The sequence below is a fragment of the Mustela nigripes genome, chromosome 6 (genome assembly GCF_022355385.1).
Source record: "Mustela nigripes isolate SB6536 chromosome 6, MUSNIG.SB6536, whole genome shotgun sequence".
Classification (NCBI taxonomy): Eukaryota; Metazoa; Chordata; class Mammalia; order Carnivora; family Mustelidae; genus Mustela; species Mustela nigripes.
Window position 1 is genome coordinate 5,201,599 of NC_081562.1, and position 24,272 is coordinate 5,225,870.

Consider the following 24,272-nt stretch of genomic DNA (forward strand, 5'->3'; position numbering starts at 1 on the left):
CCAGTAATTCGGATAATTCATGAGGCAGCCATTTCGGGGAAACGTTTGTAACCTTCCATTCTTCACACCAAAGCAAATTCTATATGCATCCACTATTAGATTTAAAAATGTGTGTGAAAATTTTTTAATCTTGAAATTGAGACTTCCTTTTAAGAGTGATGTAAAGCCCAAAAACCATAAAGAAAAAGACTGATACATCTGATTATATTAAAATGAAAAGCTTTTGCACAGCAAAACTTTGTGTAAGCAAATGGGAAACTTGACAAAATATGTGCCACATAAAAAAGAGAAAAATCATAAATATTCCAAAGGTACGTAGAACTTTTAACAATGAATATAGAATTTTCTGGAGAAAAATGTCAATGAGGAAAAAAATGAACAAAAACCAGTGTTGATTAAGGTGTTGGAGAAGTGAGTGTATGTAATATTGTGTTGGTAAATTAGTAAAACTTGTTTTCTGTTATTGTTGTTAATAAATTTATTGTTTTCATAAAAACAGAACCATTACAAAATGCATTAGCACTACCAAAAAAGTAAGCAATTCTGAAAAGTACAAAGAAGAAAGTATAAATTATTCAAAATCCACCACCCAGAAATAATCAAAGGCAACATTTGGCGAACATAATTCTAGGTCTGTCTTTATTCGTATATATAGAAGGACGGCTGCCTTGGTGGCTGGGTGGGTGGATACATGGATAGAAATAATTTTATAAGAAGAGAATCATGCTCCTTTTTACAAATAAGACATATTTAATTTAAATGTCTTTGAATTTACCAGAGGTAAAGGAGACATGGCCCCCGCATAATGAACCCTTCTGTGGGGCCTCCCGTGTGCCAGGCCTTGTTGGGTATTCCCCTCCTCAGCCTTCCAGCAGCTCCGTGAAGGCACTCTTACCATCCTGGCTTCAACTTGAGGAAACTGAGGCATGGAGGGGTTTAATGACCAGATCAAAGTTACCCTGCCCGTCGGGCCTGGGGCCAAGTTTAAGTCCAAGTTCTTGTCAAGTCCGGCTTCAAGTGAAGCTGAAGATACATGTGCACTTTGGTAAATATTTCTTTACCACAAGATATATTAGGTCCTAAAAGGGACTTCAAGACAAGAAAAGAGATTAAGAAAGCCATTAAGAATTGCAGAAATGATGGTGTTTGTGAAGGATCTTTCGATTATAGGCAGCGCGGGGCGGGCTCTCACTTCCTGTGGCCCTCTCTACTCCCCACCTCACAAGTTTCGTTGTTTCTGTTTTGTTCTTAGTCAGGGCTTACAATGATATTAACACTCCATTCTGTTCCTATAATTCCCCTAGTTGTCTTGTCTTCGTTTCGTATTTGCGTGGGTTCAGTGCACATCACTACACTCCAGTGCTTACCATAGTTAATCCCTTTCAGAGTTCATTATTTTGATTTATTTTGGGGCTGGCTGGATTTCACTGTCAAGTAATTTCCTTAAGAAAGGCTCATGGGTACTTTATTCCCTCTGTTTTTTCATACTTGAGACTTTCCTACTAGAACAACGTGGCTGGATATAATTCTTCTATCTTCCTTTCTCTCCCTCAGAGTGTTGTAAGCATCATGCCATTGTCTTCTGGCACTGGGTGCTCTGGAGAAGCAGCCTGGGGGCAGCAGATATTTTTTCCCCTTGTAGGTGATTCCCTAAATCACCTACAAGGTGATGCCTAAAGTTTTGGGTTTGGGTTTAGGGGTGGTTTTTGTTGTTGTTGTTGTTGTTGTTGTTGTTGTTTTGGCTCCTTGAAATTAAAAAGTGAAACTGAGCTGTACTGACCTTAAGCATTTTGTCAAAGTTTTCTGGATCACAAGGTGTTCTTTTTGATGGACAGATTCAGTCCTCCCTTCATTTGCAGAAAACTTTTTCTGTGTCGCTAAAGTCTTCCCCCACCTTCCGTCCTTGCCTCCTTCCCGCCTTCCCTCTGCGCTGCCTGCATCTTCCGTTCCCTCCGTGGTGTTCCCGGCTGTCCTCCCACCGGCCATCTTGGTCTACCCTTGACGGCTGCCACCTGCTCCCAACTTGACCCAGTGCTTTTGTCTTTTTCCTCTGCCTTCAGTGACAGTCTTTTGAGCCATTTCTTTATTATTCATTTGAATTTCAGCCTTGTCTCTTACGCTTGCTGTTTCTTGTAATGAATTCCTATTCTTAGTTTCTTTTTATGGCATGAAACCTTTGTAGATGATGTGTTTATATTTATTTGTAGTCTGTTTCCTTACAGACTGAGCTCTTTGTTTTTTATCTGATCTTTCTTTTTTTTCTTCCTGTGGTTTTCCATTGTCTATATACACACAAATTACACGTTCTCTTATGGATGCATGGAGATTGCTCCCTGTTTTGTGCTAATCCACATGGCGCCCCTGGAAGGGGTTGCATCCGTATCTTTTGGTGCACCTGTGCAAAGGTCTCTCCAGGAATTACGCCTAGGAGTGGAATTACATGCCAGTTTGTAGCAGACACACTTCTCAGCTTTATTGGCAGTATCAAATTGCCTTTCAAAATAAGAGTTTGCTCACCCAACCACAGCATATGAGAAAGAAGTCCCGTCATTCTACCTACTCACCAACACCGGATATCGCTAGACTTTTTTTCTTTAAAGATCTTATGTATTTATTAGAGAGAGAGAGAGAGACAGCGAGCACAAGTCAGGGGAGGAACACCGAGAGAGGAAAAAGCAGAATCCACACTAAGCCCCGAGCCTGTTACGAGGCTCCAACCCACAACCTCGAGACCACGTCCTGAGCTGAAACCAAGAGTCGGAGGCCCAACCCGCGGAGCTGGCCCAGCGCCCCAATTATTGTTAGACTTTAAAATTTTACTTTGTCTGATGTAGATAGAATGTCATCTCAGCTATGATTTTAATTTTTATGTCTCATAGCTTTATACATTTTGTAGCCTTTCTTTAGAATGTTTTTGGTAAAAATGTATTCGTTTTAAACTACTGTTTATTGAGTGTCCTCAGTGTGCCAAATTCTGCTTCATTCTAGGTCATTATTAGTGAACAAAACAGACACAATATGCTCTCGTGGAGATTGCACAAACTCACATCAGGGAGAGGGTATTCAACACATTCATAAATGCGATAAATACGGGAAAAGACCTCATTTAGATAGCGGATCAAGGGAATGTTTATACACATTACATGTACAAACAGAAGGAGCGTACCTTTTGCTGGTCCGTCAGTAACATGATGGCATGCTACACATCATTTAAAGCGTGATGGTTGACATAAGTTCTTACAGGAAAAAAAATCATGAGATACTGTTCAATGAAAAAAGCCCCTGTCCCATCTAAACATATAGCCATGATCACATTTTTTATAAAGTTATAGGTTTATATGATCATTATGGGAGCTTTTGCAACACTACAGAAAAAAACTGGATGGAGAGACTCCCAGGTGTCTTTACGTCCTTCTTTTTACTTTGCTGAATTCCTTGCATTTTTCCCTTTTGTTTCATTATAAACAGTTACAATGAAAATCCCTGAGAGGTTTATACATGCCACCAAGACACTGTGTCTGTTTCACTCCCTGCTCTTTTCCTAAAAGCTCTTGATTATGTCAGAAACATTGTCCCAGAAAAAACGTCAATGGAAACCCATGTCATCAAGATAGTAAAAGCAATTTCATTAATTCAGTGAATACACTGAGACGGTACTCCACGTCTGGCTCTGCCTTCTCTCTGTGAACCCATCGCCCTGAAAGAGATAGGGGCAAATTCAGCCACATTTTGGGTTAGTTTTGTGCAACTTTCTAAGAAATTTAGGCCCTGCAATTCTCTAAGTATTTTTAAAGGTCTTCCCATTAGATTCCCAACATTCTCGTGTACCCTATGGAAATTTCAGTGAATTGCTTCTTATTCCTTTGGTGGGTGGAGACTCTTGTGCATGTATTTCTATGTTCCAGCATAGAAAATATTTTTACAATTATTTTTGTTAATGCATAATGTATTATTTGCCCCAGGGGTACAGGTCTGTGAATCGTCAGGCTTACACACTTCACAGCAGTCCCCATAGCACGTGCCCCCCCAGTGTCCGTCACCCCACTGCTGTCTCCCTACCTCCGTTCCCCCCAGCAACCCTCGGTTTGTTTTGTGAGATTAAGAGTCTCTTCTGGTTTGTCATAATTTTTTTTTAAGTCACCTTATGTACTAGGTTGGTGGCTATTTTGTTTCTCATTGCAGTTAGAGGGGATGGGGGCAACAATTCAGACCAAGTGGAGAGGGTTGGAAATATCGGAGAGTACTGCTATTACTCAATAACAAACAGTGGGAAACCTTTGGAAATAAAACCAATCTTCATAGTATTTTTATGAGTCCTATAAAAATCAGTGGTTAACCTACTTTGCTGAATTTTAGAAGTCCCATAAGCGAGGCTCATTCACCCTGATTGTTTGTGATTCCCGTTTAAAAAAGAAAAAATAATTAAAGAAATGTACAATGTGTACTCTGTTTACGCAATCTTTATATTAATGATTTTCCTTAGTCTAAAAGCTACTTCTGCTTTTAATAAAATGTTGCCAGCTTTTTCGTTTGATTGACCCAACTTAATCAGGAGGAGCATAGCGTGGGCTCACAGTAGGAATGGCTTGAAAGTATATTAAGAAAGATGTATCAAACTGGCAGATCCACTGAATATTTTTAGCTCTGAAATTTGAGGTGAAGCTATTATATGGCTGTTTTTCCCTGAGAAACTTGTCTGCCTTGTCAGTTGAGTCGCTGGGGCTGGGGATACTCTTCTGCAGTGAGTTCATCAATTAAACATTTGAAGTTCAGAACGTGCCATCGTTATCTTTTTGATCAGTTTTTGGAGGGGGAAATGTGACGAGATTTTGGTAAAAATACACTGGGTGAACAGCTCTGTGAAGTGGATTTCTACGAATGCAACACTCAAATTTTCGTTCCCTACAGCTTCCCAAGGCTTATGAAAAGGTTGAAAAGGCCCTGAGTGCTGGGGACCCCTCCAAAAGTGGATATGTATCTTTGAATTACCTAAAGATTGTTCTCGACACCTTTGTGTACCGATTACCAAGGAGAATTTTTATCCAGTTAATGAAAAGGTAAGAGTCCCATTGTTTCCTTGACAATTTTCCCACCCTCAAATGTCAACCGTGAGAATAAGGAGCAGCTTCATTTATTTTTTATTAATGTCTTGGACTTTTTTTTTCTTGAAAATTTCAAACACATGCAAAAGTAAAGAGAATACTGTAAGGAATCCAGTCACGTACCCACTACCCAGCTTCGGTATTCAGCTCGTGGTCCATCGTTTCTTTTCTCTTCCTGCTCCGTTTTCCATTAACCCCAGGCATTTTTTTAAAGTTTTTATTTATTTATTTGACACAGAGAGAAAGAGAACGAGCGAGAGCCCAAGCAGGGGGAGCGGTGGAGGGAGAGGGAGAAGCAGACTCCCACAGAACTGGGAGCCCCAGGCAGGGCTCCATCCCAGGACCCTGAGATCATGACCTGAGCTGAAGGCAGTCACTTACCTGACTGTGTCACCCAGGCGCCCCAATCCCAGATGTTTTTGAAACAAATACCAGATACCATATTTTACTGCAAAGATCTCACTATGTGTTTCTCAAAGATAAGAGCGCTTTTAAAAAACATGGTAGAAATACTGGTTTTGCACCTAATAGAATTATCAATAATATTGTTAAACATCCAGCCAGGTTTCAAATCTAACCGATCATAGATTTTCCTTTACAACTTGAGTCAGGATCCAAATAAGGTCTGTGCGTTGCAGTTGATTGATTTCCCACAATTCTGTTTTTAGTCTGTAGGGTCTCACTGTCTTTGTTAATTTGTTCCCTTGTGATGTATGTGTTATGATGTGTTTATTACATGGTATTTCTTCCACCCGACGTCTGACTGATCTGCAGTGACATTTGACATGTCCTCCTGTCTCCCTCTCCCAACCCCCCTGCCCCTAAATGGATTGTTATTCAGATGTGTGTTCAGGTGTTCTGGCAAGAATACTTCCTAGGGGGTGGCAGGCACGTGTGGACTGGCTGTCTCTCTGTGTGGTGTTAGCAGCCATGGTTGGTCCTTCCCACAACCGCGCACTCACCGGGGATTATAAAGTGTGGGTATCGCCCGTCTGTCATTTCTTCTCTTATTGGTTGGAGTCCTCCTGTAATGAAAGCTTCCCTTCTTCAGCTGCTTGGTAACAACGAGACACACTTTGTGTAAGAAAGGCAGGATGTCCTGAGCTCTTTCCTTCGCTTACCACCTTCCAAGATAATGAATTGGTTCCCAAGCATCCTTCCAAAGTGAGCAATGAGCAATTTTTCATACAAAAATGATCATAATTCACGAGTGCCCACATATCTGATGTGTTTCAGGCCATCCCTGTTCTCACTGACCTTCAGTCTGGACCGTCTTGCCTTTCATGCTGGCTGCTGGGTCCTGTCGGTGCGACCCTAGCGGTCACCGATAGCTCTCTTGGTTTCTGACATGCTCCCGCTCTTCTGGTACATTGCTTGCCCCCGACCTGGAATCAGCCATTTCTCCAAAGATCACTGTTTCCTTTAGAAATGGTGCACATAGACCAGACTCTGCATAAGGAATACCGTCTTTAATTTACCCGGTGCTCTGTCTGGGTAGCTCAGAGCACCCTGTCTCAGGGGAAGTAGGGTAGAGGCTACTGGAAAGATTGTCTTGTGAAGCTCTGGATAATTGCTGGACACCTCGGTTACCTAGAAAGGAGAGGCAAGAGAGAAGAGGGGGAAAATAGTATTTTTTTTTTTTTTTTAAGAGAGAGAGAGAGCACCTGAGCCGGAGGAGGGGCAGAGAGAGAATCTCAAGCAGGCTTCAAGCGTGGAACCTGACACAGGGCTCACAACCCTGAGATCATGACCTGAACTGAAATCAAGAGTCGGATGCTTAACTGATGGACCCATCCAGGTGCCCCAGGAAAACTAGTATTAAGCAAGGCCAACTGGGTCCCTTCCCCACAGACTCCTCTTTCCTTCTTGACCCTCCGTACATCCAGAGAGGATCACTGTGTGCTGCCACCGTGGCTTCTAGAGTAAAAGGCAAGATGTGGCCCTAGGAGTGAGTATTTCCATGGCTCAGAAAACAGTTCTGTTGTTCTATCCCAACATGGTGACAATTTTTAGGAAATACTTCGTTGGATGACCAAAAGTCATATAGTCATTTCTCTTTATTTCATTTTCAAAATTATACAAGTAATAATTTAAAAACAATAATAAAAATAAAACCCAAAAAGTCACAATCCACCTTATGTAACAAATTTACTGCTTTCACCTTTCCACACTCCCTTCGCCTGTATCTACATACATATGTAAGTTGTATGTATTTGTAATTAAAGTACATCTACAGTTTTACGTTGTGCTTTTCAAATAGGGATGCATATGACAGACAGGCATGATGTTGGCTTCATCATCTTCAAAGTTATTTTAAGATTTTATTCCTTTATTTATTTTTAAAGATTTTATTTATTTATTTGACAGACAGAGATCCCAAGTAGGCAAAGAGGCAGGCAGAGAGAGAGGGGGAAGTAGGCTCCCTGCTGAGCAGAGAGCATAATGTGGGGCTTGATCCCAGGACCCTGGGATCATGACCTGAGCTGAAGGTAGAGGCTTTAACCCACTGAGCCACCGAGGTGCCCCAATTTTATTTATTTATTAAAGGGAGAGATTCCACACTGAACACAGAGCCTGATGTGGGATTCCATCCCAAAATCCTGAGATCATGACCTGAGTCGAAACCAAGAGTCTGGTGCTCAACCAACAGAGCCACCAGGCACCCACAAAATGATAAGTAAAATAGATGTATATTGGGGCGCCTGGGTGGCTCAGTGGCTTAAAGCCTCTACCTTCAGCTCAGGTCATGATCCCAGGGTCCTGGGATTGAGCCCTGCGTCGGACTCTCTGCTCATTAGGGAGCCTGCTTCCCCCTCTCTCTCTGCCTGCCTCTCTGCCTACTTGGGATCTCTGTCTGTCAAATAAATAAATAAAATCTTTAAAAAAAAAAAAAAAGAAATAGATGCATATTGAGTCCCTTTCTCTACCAGACATTATGGAAAGTGCTAAGAACCTAGAAACAAATTACAAAGAGTCCCACAGCAGCAGGGACCACCAGAACGATGGTAGCTATGAAGACCACAATGGGCGTGCAGAGTAACATATGTATTAGGACACTAAGGGCAGCCACGGTTGTGCCATTGTGACAACGTGTTCTCACCAGAGACCTAGGGATATCTGAGTTGTGCCCTCTGTTGAGTTCACCCATGATTCCCAGTAGAACTGGACACAGGGACAACAGTGCGGTGAATACCAAGTATGGATATCTTGAATTATGAATCAGGTTTGTCTTCTGGTGCACATATCTGCAAGTTAAGACTTGTCCTGTCTTCCTGTCAACTCTTCCCTTTATAATTATGGTGTTACCTTTCTGTCCCTCTCGCTTCTGTGGCTTTCTTCTTGGATACTGAAATACCCATAACAGTTTTCTTTGGATCGGTGTTTGTCCAGTGTGTCTTTTCTCAACTATTTAATTGTCACCGTTACTACTACGTAGTATGCTTCTTGTAAAACAGCATATCTGTGTTTAAAAAATTCCAAATGAACATCTTTGCCTTTTCAGCAGTCAAGTGTAGCATGTTCCTGTGTCTTGTTATGGGTGTGTTTGGGTTTTTCCCTTCTACTGCTCTATGGTTATCTCTGATTTTTCTCGGTTCTTTTCCTTTTTCCCTCCTCCACTGTGTTTGGTTCTAAGTTTTCCTTATCATGCGCTTTCCCCTCCACTGTCTTGAGACTTAAATAATTTTTTTCTATTCTTATAGAAGAAGTTACCCTTAAATTTTTAACACATGTTCTGAACCGATAAAGCCAAAAGTTCACAATATTTCTACTGTCCTGAATAAAACAAGTGGCTTCAATGGACATGTTCCTATCTGCTAGTGTTTCAGTCTGGCTTTGTTTTGGTAGGACCCGAATTAGTCTTCATTATTGGGTGTGTTGTTGTGGGGTTTTTTTGTTTTTTTCTTGCAATCTGTGTTTGTTTGTAGGTTTTCCCAGATTTACCACTTTGTTGGCTCACCACTACTTCTTCAGTCTCACCCCTCATTCAGAATTCAATTTCCTGAAGTGTGTTCCGTAATAATCCTTTAAGTGAGGTGCTGTGAGTGGGCGGGGAGTGGGGGCGGCTAGTCTTTGTTTTCAAAAATGTCTATTTTCTACTCACTCTTTAATGGAGATTACACAGGGAATACAGTTCTTATCTGAGAGCTGTCTTCTGAAAGACACTCTTTACAGTCTTCTGGCCTCTTCTGTTGCTGTTGCGAGTCTGCTGTCTAATTGCCAGTACTTTCTGGGTGATCTGTTTTTTCTTTTTCTGGTTGCCTTCAAGATTTTTCTCTTTATTTTTGTTACTTTCCAGTTTCCCTACAATGTGTCTTGCTAGAGATGTCTGTTTATTTAACCTCCCCAGACACATGCTGCCTCATGGTGAGGATTAGTATCTTTCATGAATTCTAGAACATTCCCTGCTGCTACTCTTTGGGTATTGTCTCTACTCCACTCTCACTGGCCTTTTCTTCTGGAAGTCTTATTAAATATTTGTTGAATTTCGTCCTTCCACTTTCCCTGTCTCTTAGGCTTCCTTGCATTTTCCATGTCTTTATCTGTCTGGGTTCCTTTCTGTTTTCCTAGAATCTGTTTTGGTTCCTAAACTCTCAACTGTGCCAGATCTCCCAGTCTAGCAGGCTCGGGTCTCTGAGCCCTGAATTGGCATTAAACCCCAGCCTCTTAGTGCCTGCGGGAGGTCCCAGGGCTGCCTTTAGCACAGGCTGCTCCGTCCAGGTCTGACACCCTCCCTGGGCTCTTGTGGGAATAACTCACATTCTCTCTGCCCCAGGCTTCTGGCACCTGTGGATTTCCCTTTCTTGGTTTCAATTTGTACTGTATGTTTAAGATCATTTTGTTGATATATTTATTCCAGTAAGTGTTGATATAGTTGATGTATTGGTTGATATATTTCTGTGATTATATGAGGAAGTTGGGGAGAGAGCCACTATGTTGCCAGAAATCTTACCTTAATGTGTTCCTGCTGGCTGGGAAGTTAGAAAAGTCTCCAGAGAGTAAACAGAGCTGAATGGAAACTTCGAGAGATGTAGAAGAGTCTCCCACGCGGGTGGCTGGGGGAAGAGATGCCATCCAGAGGAAGCAAGCAGCATTCCACTGGGGCTGGTGGATGGGGTCATGACCGACCATCTGGGCTCTTCAGTTCTATAGACCAGAATGTTTCTAACCGAGTTACTCTTGAGTCTTTGGTTTCTTTAGATTTGCACATGTTCTTTCATTTATTTGTTTAGCCAGTCCATGGATAGTTCTGGAGCCTTCACTATGTGCCAGGTGCTGTGCTAGGCGCTAGGGACTCATTGGAGAGGAAGACATGGGCCCTGTGCTCAGAGGGTACTACCTGCTAGCGGGTGCGGTGACAGTCCACAGACGCACCGGGCTGAAGGGAGGTGTGCAGTGTGATGGGGCCATCGTGAGAGTGTTGGGGAGGACCTCAGGAAGCTTCTCTGCAAATGAGCTTTAAGCAGAGACCTGAGACACCAGGGGGAAAGCCCCAGGACAGGCAACCCCACCATGTCATGGTCCAGGGCCTGACAGAAGCCGGAGGCAAGAGGGAGCCAGAGGTGGGGTAGAGGGCGGGCAAGGCCTCGGGAGGGGACTGGGGTCATGGCCGCCGCCAAAGGGTCAGGGACAGGCTTTGTGTCCAATTCAAGGCCGGAGTGCAAATACTTGTGTGCATTTTTATAAGGATCGCCCAATCTGAAAAAATAATAGTGATTTATATCCCCGTCAACGTCGTATGAGTGTTCTAGTTTCATATGCCTTCTGGCATTGAATATTAACATTGTTTTAAAATATTGATAGCTTAAGAGGTATAAAATGGTGCCTCGTTATTGTCTTAATTTATATTTCTTGGAGCAATGCTGGGCCTGGACCATTCTGTGAGGCCGCGCGCTGATCGCATCTCCCCTGATGGGGATCCTCCTTGTGTCCTGACTGGGGAATGCCCCCGCTGCCGGCATTTGAAGTCAGTTTTATCACCTTTCTGTTTAATAATTTTTTGTAATTAATTAATTATTAAGAGAGAACCCTTTTCTGTCATAAGCAGGGCAGCTTCGTGCTGCCATTCTTCCAAGCCTGCTGCTTCCCCTTCGTTCACGTGACACCTCATTGTTCTGAAGTTTATGTTTTAATATAATCAAATACATTAATCTTCTTTTGGAATGTCTTCTGTTGCGTAATCTATAAATTCATCATTCCTGCCCAGGCTTGATATAAATACGCTTTTCTACTCTGCTTGTTTTTCTTAGTCTTTGAAAACAAAACACTTTAATTCATCCTGACATAAGGTGGGCATCCAAATTCACATTCTTTTCCCAAATAGATAATCTGTTTTACCACCACCACTTATTATTCTTTCCCCCTTGTTTCTAATGTCTGCTTTGTCATACATTCAATTCTCTCCATAGTTTGGTTTAATGTGTCCTTCCAGTCTGTTCCATCACTCTAGATGACTCTCCTGTGCAGACATTTCTGTACAGTGTGGTCTACACTGGCCCATCCACCTGCTGTGTTGTTTGCCGTCTCACCTTCAGAGAGAACACCGGGTTCCCAGCACTGTCACGGTGATTTCTTGACCTTAGAGGGTGATGGTTGGGGACTTACCACTCATTATGTCACCTCCTAAGAAGAGAGAACCTGCTGGTTTCTACGAGGAAAGCACTGGCCTCATGAAACAGGGGTCAGAGGTGGGACTGGTGTCACCCCCAGTGGCAGCGAGTGGCAGGGCTGTTTCCTCCCTGCCTTGCTCTCCTCTCCAGCCACCGAGGAGGCAGAACAATGCAGACTGCTGGGAGGGACAGTGTGGGGACAAGGGCACACCTGTTGTTGCCAGAAGTGAGCAGCCTGAGCGCCCCTGGATCTGCCCTCGCAGCTTCATGGGTCTGTGATTGTGCTGGGCTAATTCTGTATGACTTTTGTATTGAAAAAATACCAAAAGTTCACTAAAAAAATCTGTACATGAATGTTCATAGTAGCTCTGGTCATAATTCACCCAAATGGGAACGGCTCCAAGTGTCCTTCAGCAGGCGATTGGACAAGCAAACTGGGCCATCAGCACGATGGCATATCTCTCAGCGATAGGAAGGGATGAGCTTCCGACGCAAATGGCACTGAATGCCAGCGACATTCGGAAGAACCAGTCTCAAAGGCTGCTGCTCTAGGAGTCTGTCTCTAGGACATTCAGGAGGAGACAAAACAGTAGGATCAAAGAGGAGGTCATTGGTCTCTAGGACGGGGGTCGGCGGGGGGAGGTCCAACTCTGGAGGGGCAGCGCTGGGAAGGCGGTGGGGTGATAGAGCTGTTCTGCGTCTTGTGTGGGGCAGTGGTGACGTGAATCTGTATGTGGGTTAAAACTTTTGTAGCAACATGGACGGGACTGGAAGAGATTATGCTGAGTAAAATAAGTCAAGCAGAGAGAGTCAATTATCATATGGTTTCACTTATTTGTGGAGCATAACAAATAGCATGGAGGACAAGGGGTGTTAGAGAGGAGAAGGGAGTTGGGGGAAATTGGAAGGGGAGGTGAATCACGAGAGACTATGGACTCTGAAAAACAATCTGAGGGGTTTGAAGTGGCGGGGGGGGGGTGCGAGGTTGGGGTACCAGGTGGTGGGTATTATAGAGGGCACAGATTGCATGGAGCACTGGGTGTGGTGAAAAAATAATGAATACTGTTTTTCTGAAAATAAATAAATTGAAAAAATTTAAAAAAAAACTCATAAAAGTCTACACGGAAAGAAAAAAGTTCATTTTAGTTCTTCTTAATTTGAGAAATAAAACTTAAAAATACATCCTTTAAAAAAAAATCTCAGACAACATAGGAAAGAATAAAACAAGCAAGTAAAATAAAATCTAAACCTTCATAATAAAATGGCTGGAGAAATTATTCCTCCTATCCAACTCGAAAATGGATAGTATAGGGAGGGAAAAAAAGGCATCTTGTTGAGTTTGTTGTGTTTTAGAACAAAATACTCAAGATCTAGGGCCTAAATTAAAAACCCTAACATCTTGGTAACAAAGCATAAAATCTTGACTGCAATCATATTCTAGAGACTTTAAAAAGCCGTTTTCCATATATATTTTTATTTTAATGTAATGGTAGACTTTAATTGAACAACTAACTTGACCTTTATTGCTAATGTGCTGTGCTTTTCGATGTTGCCTAGGCTTTTATATAAAGTACATCTGTTAAAAATAAAATCAGTGTTTAAATACGAAGAGTGGGGTTTGAGGGAGAGCTGAGGGGAAGGAATAAAGACAGTGACTTGCTCTGACTTGTGTATTCGCCGAGATACTTTCTTATTCATCATGTGAACACGTTCTTGCTCAGAAACATCTCCTGGTGAGAATTTTCCCACTCACCCTGGGAGTGCCCAACAGAAGCTCTACAAGCAGAAACAGTAAGCCATTTAGCCCAAATTACATTAAGCATAGAACCAATACCCAGTGGTATGTTTTCAATTATTGTCCAAACCTCTTTAACCCACACGTCTAGGATCTCTTCCATCTATGTGACATTCTGGAAAAGGCAAAACAATAGGAATGGAAGAGAGATCAGTAATTGCCGAGACTAGGGGCAGAGGAGGGTGTGACTCCGGGGGATGGAGCACAAGGGGGCTTTTGGGGGTAAGGGAGCTGTTCTGTACTCTACCGTGGTGGTCTTAACCTCCGACATACAGTGGTCAGGGTCCAGACAGAAATCAGATGGACACGAGTTTATTGAAGGATGCTTTACTGACATGAGGGCAAGATTAAATGAAATCAGTAGATGGGGAAGCCTTTCTCTCCCCTGGGCCTGAGGGGACAGGAGAGGGGGCGGTTACTGAAAGGAGCAAGGCGATAGCTAAAGAGGAGGTCACTAGAGAGCAGATAAGGTCTAAGAACATGCTCATGGCCATGTGGCAGGGAGGGGGCTCGGGGGTAATTAGCCCACCTTCTCTCCTCTTGCCTTCCAGTCCCCTGGGGCACCCAACCTTCTTTTCACAGGATCTCAGTGCTCAATGGTCATCTCTTTATTGGCTACTCTTTACTCTCTACTGGCTCAAGGCACGGTGCATCCTGTAGAACAGGTCCCTAAGCCCTGGGGATTTCCTCTCCGCCGAATGTAGATGAGTCATCAGAGAGCTACCAAGCATTCTATCAAGTCTGTTCTGGTGATGGGATATGTGGCAAGACCAGCATGTTCTGTGGATCTGGGCTTATTGCCACACCGTCACCACCATCAGATGAGTCCCTCCGTTTTTTTTCTGTGATGGCAGGGCATCCCAGTGGTGCATAAAGCTTTCTGGAGGTCCATAGAAGCGTTTCAGGCAGGCAAGGCAAATTTGCGTCTGGAATATGCATCGAGACAGAGCACTGCTCCCTCCATGTGGAAAGGGGTCCAATGGAATCTTTGCCAGGTGACTAGGAAGCCCACGTAGGGAAAGGGGCCATTAAAGGGCTCAGAGTTGGGGCACCTGGGTGGCTTAGTGGGTTAAAGCCCCTGCCTTCGGCACAGGTTATGATTCCAGGGTCCTGGGATCCAGCCCCAAAGCAGGCTCTCTGCTCAGCAGGGAGCCTGCTTCCCCCCTCCAACCCCTCTGCCTGCCTCTCTGCCTACCTGTGATCTCTGTCTGTAAATAAATAAAATCTTTAAAAAAAGGGGGGGGGCTCAGGTTTGGCCTCTGCCATTGGCAGCCTGGGGACTTAGGTAGGCAGCAGCTAACTCATCTTTAGTGATGAGAAGTCCCTATTTTCAAACCAATGCACAGCGTCCATTCCTGACCACAATGCACAGCGATCTCCGTGACCACTTTCACATGGAAGCCCCTGAACAAGCACCAGGTTGCCTGGGCAAAGTGAATGGCCAGGACTTTCAGGGCAGGTCAGCTTTCCTCCTGATAATCCACGTGGCTGCCTCCCCCCCCCTCCCCGCAGTGGGACTTACAGAGGACATAAATACATTCAGAAGCCGTGCTTTTTTGTGACGAGACAACAATTTACGCTACAGCTCGAGCCTTGCAAATTGTTTCTTACTCAATGCCGCACTCAGAACTGCTGGGTTACCCAGAACAGCAGGACAAAACTATCTCCAAAATCTAGAGACACCCTTCAAGCATACGAATCTTTTCTTGCAGTGGGCAGCCAAAGGCTAATTCATTGGTTTTTGACTTTGGAGGAACTATGCCAGCATGCCTTAGGCTTCTGGATCCCTAGTTACTTGACCAGATTGTAAATAAGACCTTGAAATTCCATGGGGTTTATCTTCTCTGCCTTTCTGAGGCCCCTGGGATATTTGTTATTTCATTCTTAGTAGATCCAGTTAATATAATATCATCGTGTTGTGGGCCAGTGTGGTGGTTGTAGCCACACCAGAACAATCCATGGCCACGTGGTGGGGTACCTGGGTGACTCAGTCTGTTGTACACCCAACCCTTGATTTCGGCTCAGGTCATGATCTCGGGGTCATGAGATCAAGGCTCCTGTTGAGCCGTGCGCTCAGAGCAGAATCTGCTTAAGATTCTCTCTTTTCCTCTCCCTCTGCCCCTCCTCCCTGCTTGCTCACTCTAAATAAAGAAATCAATAACTTAAAAAAAAAAAAAAAAAGAAAGAAAGAAACCGTAACACAGCTCCTTGGCCAATATCTGTTCGACTCTCCGGGGCAAGCCTTGATCAGAGTTCCCTCACATTATAACGTGGCAGGAAGCAGGTGATTTGACATAGTCTTGAGATAAGATTTGGAGGTGAACAGATCTCCCTGCTGTGTAAAGGGAAACTTGAAAAGGAGATTGAAACATGAGCATTTGATACGTCTATAGCTACATACCAGATGCCAGGGGCTGTGTTGATTTGCATGTGTGACTGGCATCATTGCTTGATTAAATTTACAATAATCCAGTCATTTTCAAATATCCAAGTAGCTCTTGCATCGGGAAATGGTGATTCAGACGGAGTATGGTAGAAGTCAGCCTCTTGCCCTTGTCTTTTATTTTGTGATGCGCTCCAGGGAAGTGGTAAGATTTTTAAACCCTTTGCTAAGCGTTGGGTTTTCCACTTGGTCCTTCCTATCATCAAAGCCCCTTATTTCATGGATCAAAGGACAAATATGAGGGTTCTGCAGTGACTAAGAATGACTGTTTCCATCATGTATGGAGCCTGGAGAAGTAAGCACAGGATGAGCCTGTAACCCTACCTGACCCTCTACAACATGGACTTGGGTTTCTTCTCTCCTCCATAAGCCTGCACCGTGACCCGGCAGACCATGTGGGCACCTGGGCTCCCCATGGATTATTGTTAGTTCAGAGTCACTATCTAATAACCCTGGGTGGTCTAGGTATTTTCTTTTCCTTCATACATAGTCCTTTTGGTATGGCTGAAGGATCTTCTGGGCAAGGTTTGAGGGAAGATTCTCTGTATATGCATATGGCTATATTATAGGGTTGTTCCTCAAAGATATCCAAATTCTCCCTTAATTAAGGGGGTTTGGGTCTGTGAATTGGTTTTGGTCTGTGACCTGGGCAATAGGTCATGAATTCCCACATTAACGACCAAGTCAGTCTTCTTCCCATCAGACCTAGAATTTTCAGTGTGTTCTGTAAATATCAGGCAGCACCTTGGTCTTTCCTAAGGACCCTGTGTTCAGTTAGCTTGTGCCAGAAACCCTCGTGGGCTGAATCACCCTGATTATGTCCTAGCTCGTGGTGGTGAGTTCTCCCAAGGTGTAGCTATAGAAGGAAGTTTCCTAACTCCTAACTATGAGGACATCTCATGGCTGTTACTATATTAACTCAACATCATGAATATCCACGAGGGGAATATGTGGGATTTTGCAAACTTGTTTTGTTTGCAGAATGACCTTGCCCTAGATGGTCATAGGAGCGATGAGCACAGCTCGTCTCTGTGCTCCCCCGGCCAGCAGACCACTTCAGGCCCTCTCTGTCTCTCTCTGGGACGTGCAGCTCTGAATTCCTGTCTCATGGCATGCTGGAATGGGGTGATGGAACGTGTCACAAGTGATGTGTCATTTACTACTAATAAAGTTAAAATAAGCAAGTTATTTTGTTTTCTGGCAAAATACAGCGATCATCCCCAAGTTAATGCCACCTTCAGTAACTTGCATGCCCTTATCTTTGAAGAGAGGAAGGCGCAACTTACAGCTAGCGTTAGTGCATGTCCATACCTTGGCAGTATGTAGGGGCACTTGTCCAGGACACGGGAAGCAGCGGTGTGGACTGGGACTTGGCAAGCCCCTGGCTATCATGTCCTTTCATACACAAGACAGCTCGAGCCTGTATCTCATGCACTTTGTTCAGGCCAACATCTACCCTCCCCCCTCCAGAATTTATTTGGTGCTCTGGTGGAGTTTTATTATCTTGGTCCATTTGCCCAGTGGCCTGTTTCTCTTAGGTGAGCTGCAAATTTCGACCCTGTAGCTACTGTTCTCTCTGTGGCCTCTCTTGGGGCCCCATAATCTCCCTTCAGAGACCCTTAGAAATGCAGTGTCAGTGGGCTTGGGGAAGAGGATGCTAAAAATCCTGAACGTGCTTTTTCTTACCAACACATTATTAACTCAGAAGCCAATAAACCAGCTCTCGATCATGATGCATGGGGCAAATCTATCCCAGATAAGGCAATCAGGGAAGACTTCTTGGGGGAGATGGCATTTAAGATGAGACCTTCATGAAAGCATCAGGCATGCAGAAACAAAGTCTGCTGTGTTGCACAAATTTAGAGTGTATTTCCTGTGAGAGAGCATCCAGGCCAACAGTCCCATGCAGAAGCCTTCATGGAAGTGGGAACTTGGTATAGTCGAAGACAGGAGGAAGGAAAACAGGCAGCAGAAGTCCAGAGTTTAATACTGGACATGTTAAGTTTGAGATGCCTGTTAGAAATCCGACTACTGATGTTGAGTAGGCTATTGGAAGCTCAGAAAAAGAAGTCCAGTCTAGAGAAAGAAATATGGGTATCAGCTTTGTACAGATCAATCTAGATGGTATCTCAAGCCAGAGAATAGAGGAGGTTGTCAAGAGACAGCATATGGACAGAGAAGAGAAGTGAGAGATGGGGGTTGTTAGCATCAGCCGCTGCGCGGAGGAGGCGGAGTCAGCCAGTGACGTGGTCGGTTTCCCACACTTGTTACATCCTCCTCTGTCTCTCACCGTTGCCTCCCCCGCTCCCCACCCCCCATCACAGATCTGCCCATCCTTGCGGTTCTGATGAGTCTCTCCCTCTGGCTGAGCCTTCTTGGTTCCTCTGGCTCATGGGATTTAGTCTCTCCACCCTGTTTCTCTTTGCTGCCTCCTCGGACAGGACCCACTTGTTGAATGGAATCCAGACTGTCACAAATCTGTGTCTTCCTTTTCCCTGCTCCATAGACGGAGCCGGGTGCTGCTGTGAGTCTCTACCTGGATTCACAGAATGGGAGAGTACGATGGGAATGCTTAGGGCCCCGAGCATCAGGGTCCAGAGAGAGAGCTGCCTGAGGCAGAGAGAGTGTGAGAGAGCGCCCCCGGGACATTTTTAAGACTAAAAGTCTCAACTATAGCTTTGTGACCTTTGGATAATGGTTGGTCATGTGATTTCTAGCAAAATTGGCACTGATTTTTCAAAAATTGTTTCCTTCAGTGTTTATACATGTTGATTATAAAGGCTGGAAGCTCAAACTGGAAAATAGGGGAACCATGAAGGAAAAACAAATGACCCATTACTGTAATAGCCACAGATAACCACTACTGGTATTTTATTTAGTATATTTCCTTCCAGAATTTCTTTGTGTGCACTCGTACACAGACACCATGCACCCTTAACATTGTTGAGATCCGATGACACAGTATTATTACCAGGAGCATTTGTGTATGTCCTTGGAAAGCCTTTGAAGTTAATTTTTAATGGCTACAACATGTTAACTCCTGAGTCCAAAGTTTGAACATGTCCAAGGTTTTCGTTATGCATTGCTCAAATGCATTTCCGGAAGTGTTAATGTATTCTTATGAGGGCGGCTTTTTCGCCGACATTCCACATTGCCACTTCTAGATCCTTGCGAAAATGACCGGCAGAAGCAGAGTTGCTCACTGTTGTTTTGATTTCAGGTCGTTGGTTGCTGTTGACTTGCACGTTTTTCATGTTTATAGGTTTTAGGTGCTTTCTCTGTGAATAATTATTCGTCTGTGACCTTTGATGTTCTTCAGTGTTTTAAAAATATTTTACTCCAGGGACACCTGGGTGGCTCAGTGGGTTAAAGCCTCTGCCTTCGACTCGGGTCATGATCCCAGGGTCCTGGGATCGAGCCCCACATTGGGCTCTCTGCTCTGTGGAGATCCTGCTTCCCATCTCTTTCTCTTCCTGCCTCTTTGCCTACTTGTGATCTCTATCAAATAAATAAGTAAAATCTTTAAAAAAATGTTTACTCCAGTAGAAGTTACTAAAATAAAATTCATTCTCAAGGTCACAGTTTAATGAGTTTAGCAGTTGTATCTCTTTATCTAACCCCTGCCATAGTCAATATGTAGAATACTTTCATGATCCTATAATTCTACTCTCGGCTCTTTGTAACCAACCCTTCCCTTCTCCAACCCTCAGCTCCAGCAACCACTGATCGTTCTCTGTCATTGTCACTATGGTTTTGGCTTTTCTAGGCTTTGTCATAAATGGAATCATACAGGTTGTACCCTTTTGTGTTGGACTACTTTCCTCATTTAACCATGTTTTTAACATGCATCCATCCTGTTGTGTATCCCAACATTTCTTTTTTTTTTTTTTTTTAAGATTTTCTTTATTTATTTGACACAGAGAGAGAGATCACAAGTAGGCAGAGAGGGAGGGGGTAAACAGGCTTCCCACTGAGCAAAGACCCTGAGATCATGACCTGAGCCAAAGGCAGAGGCTTAATCCTCTGAGCCACCCAGGAGCCCCTACATTTCTAATGGCCGAGGTGTGCTCCACCATATTTGTTTACCACAATTTGCTAATCCATTCACCAGTTGACAGACATTTGGGTTGTTTTCAGTTTGGGGTCATTCGGGAAGATACTTTATAAACACTTACAATTCTTGGGGCTTATACATGTTTGTATTTCTCGTGGGTGAATACCTAATAATAAAATTGCGGGAGTGTAGGTTTGAGTGTATGTTTACATTTATGAGACACCGTCAAACTGCTTTCTGAAGTAACTGCTGTTTTTGCGCTTCCATCAATAACATGCAAGAATTGCAGACGCTTTACCCCTCCTTAATGCTTGGTGTTACCACAGTTCTTAATTTTACCCATTCTGGTAGGGTATAGAGGTATTTCATGTCGTTTAATTTGCATTTTCCTGATGACTAAGGATGTTGAGCCTATTTTCGTGTGATTATTGACCATTCATGTATATTCTTTTAAAAAGTAGATGTACAGATCTTTTGTCCATTTTACGGGATTGTTCATTTCCCTATTATTGATTTGCAAAAGTTCTTTATATATCCTAGATGCGAGTTCTTCGTTAGCTACATATTTTCACATATTTACTCTCAGTGTGGCTTGCTTTTCTCTTTTCCTAGCTTTGTATTTTGAAATACAAAAGTTTCTAATTTTGATGAAATATGTTTTATCTACTTAAAAATTTGTTATGGGTAATTTTTATGGGAGATCCATTTATAGTCAATTTTTGTGTATAGTGTGAGGTAAGGGTGAAGATTCACTCTCCTTCTGTCTAGATATCCAGTTGTTCCAGCATCATTTGTTCAAAAGGCTGTCATTTCTCTGATGAACTACTTTGCACCTTTGTTGAACATCAGTTGACTGTATAAGAATGAATAGGTTTCTGGACTCTAGTCTCTTCTATTAATCTATAGGTTTATTCTCACATCCATACCACACTGTCTTGAGTACTGTAGCTAAATTGTTAAGTCTTGAAATTAGGTTGTGCAAGTCCTCCAGACTTGTTCTTCTCTTTCAAAATTGTTGGACTATTCTAGAGTCTTTACCTTTCTCTACCTTTTAGAATCAGTTTCTCAATATTAAAAAAAAACCACACAAAACAAAAACAAAGCCTGTTAGAAATTTGATTGTGAATATGGTGGGGAGAATTGCCACTTTAATCGTATTCAGTTTTCTACTCCATGAGCATGGTATATCTTCCCACTTATTTAGATGTTTAATTTACATTATATTTAGTAGTCATGTGTCCTTAAGCTCCTTTTGGTTCTGACACTTTCTCAGATTTCCCTTGTTTTTTCATGACCTTGCCAGTTTTAAGGATTATTGGTGAGATATTTTATAGAGGGTCTCTCAACAGGGATTTGACTGACTGCATTGGGACAATGTGTTCTTGGACACCACAGAGGTAAAGTATCATTCTTGTCACCTCAAACCAAGGGTGCATAGTACACAGTGTGACTTGTCACTACTGAGGTTGACCTTGATCATGTGGCTTAAGATAGTGTCCTTTTATTTTCAACCTATCTCTGTCTTTCGAGTAAATGTGCATTTTGGGGTGCCTGGGTGGCTCAGTTGGCTAAGTGTCTGATTCTTGACTTGGGTTCAGGTCATCATCTCCACTAAGTGTGGATCCTGATCAACATTTTTTCTCTCCCCCTCTGTCTGGCCCTCCCCCCACTACTGCTTGCACATGCTCTCTCTCGCTCTCCCTCTCTCAAAAAACAAAACAGTAAATGTGCCTTTTTTGTGAAACCACAAATCTGGATCTCTTTTTAAAAATCCAGTTGTGTTTAGTCCATTAATATTCAAAGTAATTACTGATGTATTTGGATTTGAGTCTCCTGTTTTTCCTTTTTGCTTGTTTGTTCTTTTCTTTTCAGATAATTGAAATTTTTTTGAGAATTCAGTTTTAATTTTCTTATGGTCTTTTAAGCTATACTTCCTTGTATAATTTTTCATGGGGATTATAGTGTACATCTTTACAACTCCCAGCCTGTATACAATTAACGCTGTACCACTTCACATAAGATGTAGAACCTAGGGGCGCCTGGGTGGCTCAGTGGGTTAAGCCTCTGTCTTCGGCTCAGGTCATGATCTCAGGGTCCTGGGATCAAGCACGATATCAGGCTCTCTGCTCGGGGGGTGGGGGATGCTGCTTTCCCCTCTCTCTCTGCCTACTTGTGATCTCTCTCACTCTGTCAAATAAATAAAATCTTTTAAAAAATGTAGAACCTATGTAAGCAATATGAATCTATATTCTGCCCTGTTCCTTTATACTGTAGGTATTATATGTGGTATACTTATCTATGTAATAAACTTCCCAAAACAATGTTATTTTCTTTATGTAACCATGAATAAATTAAGAAGATAAAAAGCAAGGGAAAAAAGTAGCCTTTGTATTTTTTCAAATATTTACCATTTCTGATACTTCATTCTTTTCTGAGGAGTTGATGTCTCCATCTACTATCATTTCCCTTCAGCCTGAAAAACTTCCTGCTAAAGATGGATTCCTTTAAATTTCTTTTATTTAGAAATGTCTTCATTTATCCTTCATTTTTAAAGGATATTTTCTTAGCTGGAAAATTCTTGGGTGATTTCTCTTCTTTCTGTACTTCATGATGTTGTTCCACTTCTTTTGGCTTCCATGGTTTTGGATGAGAAGTCATCTGTTAAATTGTTGCCCTCCTACATGTGATGAGTAATTTTTCTTTTGCTGCATTCAAGATTTACTCCTTGAATCTGACTGTGTAATGAGCCTTGACATGGCCTTTTTCATGCATGTTCTACTTGATTTTTATTGAACATCTTCAATCTGTAAATGGATATCTTTAATCAAATTTGGAGAAATTTTAACTGTTCTGTCTTCTGATACTCTTTTCTGCCCCATTCATTCTCTCCTCTCCTTATGTGATTCTAATTGTATGTATGTCAGACTTTTCTGCCTAGTAATGTTCCATTTTCCTGTTTTGTAAAATATGTTCTATAGTTTTATTTTATCTTTTATTTTATCATTTTTATTTTTTAAGGCTTATTTATTTGAGAGAGAGAGAGAGAGTGTGTATGTGCTCAATATTTTGAATATTGTGAAGACTAAATTTTGTTACTATTTTTTTGATGAATGCTCTTTCTTTTGTCTTACAGGCAGTTATCTTGGTTGGACTCAAACTGCAAATTTTGTTTCTTGGGTGGCAGCTCTGATCTTAGTTCAGATCTTTTGTGTTTAGCTAAGCAATACTGAGTAGGTTCAGAGCCAGTCAGAAATGTGGTAGGACAGAATTTGGGAATCCCTCTCTCGTTCCTTCTCTTCCAGGATTTCCTCTTTCTCTCTAGGGTTATGGCTCACCTGGGTTTTGTCTTCTAGTCTTCCAGGACATACCTTTCTTTTTTCTTTTTTCTTTTTTTCTCTTTAACTGACATCCTTGCCACCCCTTGTGCTGCAGTGCCTAGCCCCAGGCTGAAAGCATTGAAAATACTCACAGCTCCTCTACTCTCTGTGTGTGGATTCCCTACCAGAATGTGCCCACTTCTGTTCACTCTGTAGTTGCCTTTGGTACTACACCCAGCACTTATTGTGATTCTCGGCAGGGGAACTGGTCTACTAGGATCTTCCTGAGCTATCACTAGAAGAAGAAATCAAGTCTTAGTTTTCCTTATATTAATTTGTACAAGCACTTAATGCTTTAAGAAAATTAGCAATTTGTTATGCATATTTATGATAGATAACTTTGCAAGTCTGTTGTTTAGCTCTTAAATTGCTGTTTCAGTATTTCTGGTGTATGGAAATTTTTTATGTTGATGTTATTAACTAAGGAGGTTTGTGAACCCCCTCTTAAATACTGCTTAAAAACCCATTCTTATTCCAACACCAGGTGAACATATGCCTGGATTTTCCTTTTTTAATGGTCCAAGTGTTTATATTTCACTCCTTCATCTATTTTGAATTTATTTTGGTATAATGTATGGAGTGAAGATCTAATTTGATTTTTTCCCCCTAGAGAGTAAGGTAATTTCCTAAATGTACTATATGAAGCTGATTCTGCTTTTAATGGTAGGCACAGTGTTTCCACTATAAAAATTAATTTCTGACTTGCTGAAATTTATGGTGAAATTAGATAGTTTTAACAAACTATCAAAATCATGGGCAAGGTGGGGAAGGCAGGCTGGGAACAAATGATGAAACTTTGTTTTGTATGTAAACAGCTGGGCATTAGACCACTGTCACAGTGTACTTATTGATGTTGCCATGCATAGCTAATGAAAATCAGTCAATCAATATCT

The 24,272-nt window shown here is 42.4% G+C and overlaps 1 protein-coding gene across 1 annotated transcript in view; it reads left to right on the top strand.

Moving 5' to 3' along the window:
* Window positions 1–24,272, top strand: part of EFCAB6 (EF-hand calcium binding domain 6) — a 201,548-nt gene that overhangs the window by 54,496 nt on the left and 122,780 nt on the right. Inside the window, exon 8 of the mRNA XM_059404572.1 lies at window positions 4,909–5,057. Within this exon, the coding sequence (XP_059260555.1) occupies window positions 4,909–5,057 (149 nt within the window). The remainder of the gene's footprint in view (window positions 1–4,908; window positions 5,058–24,272) is intronic.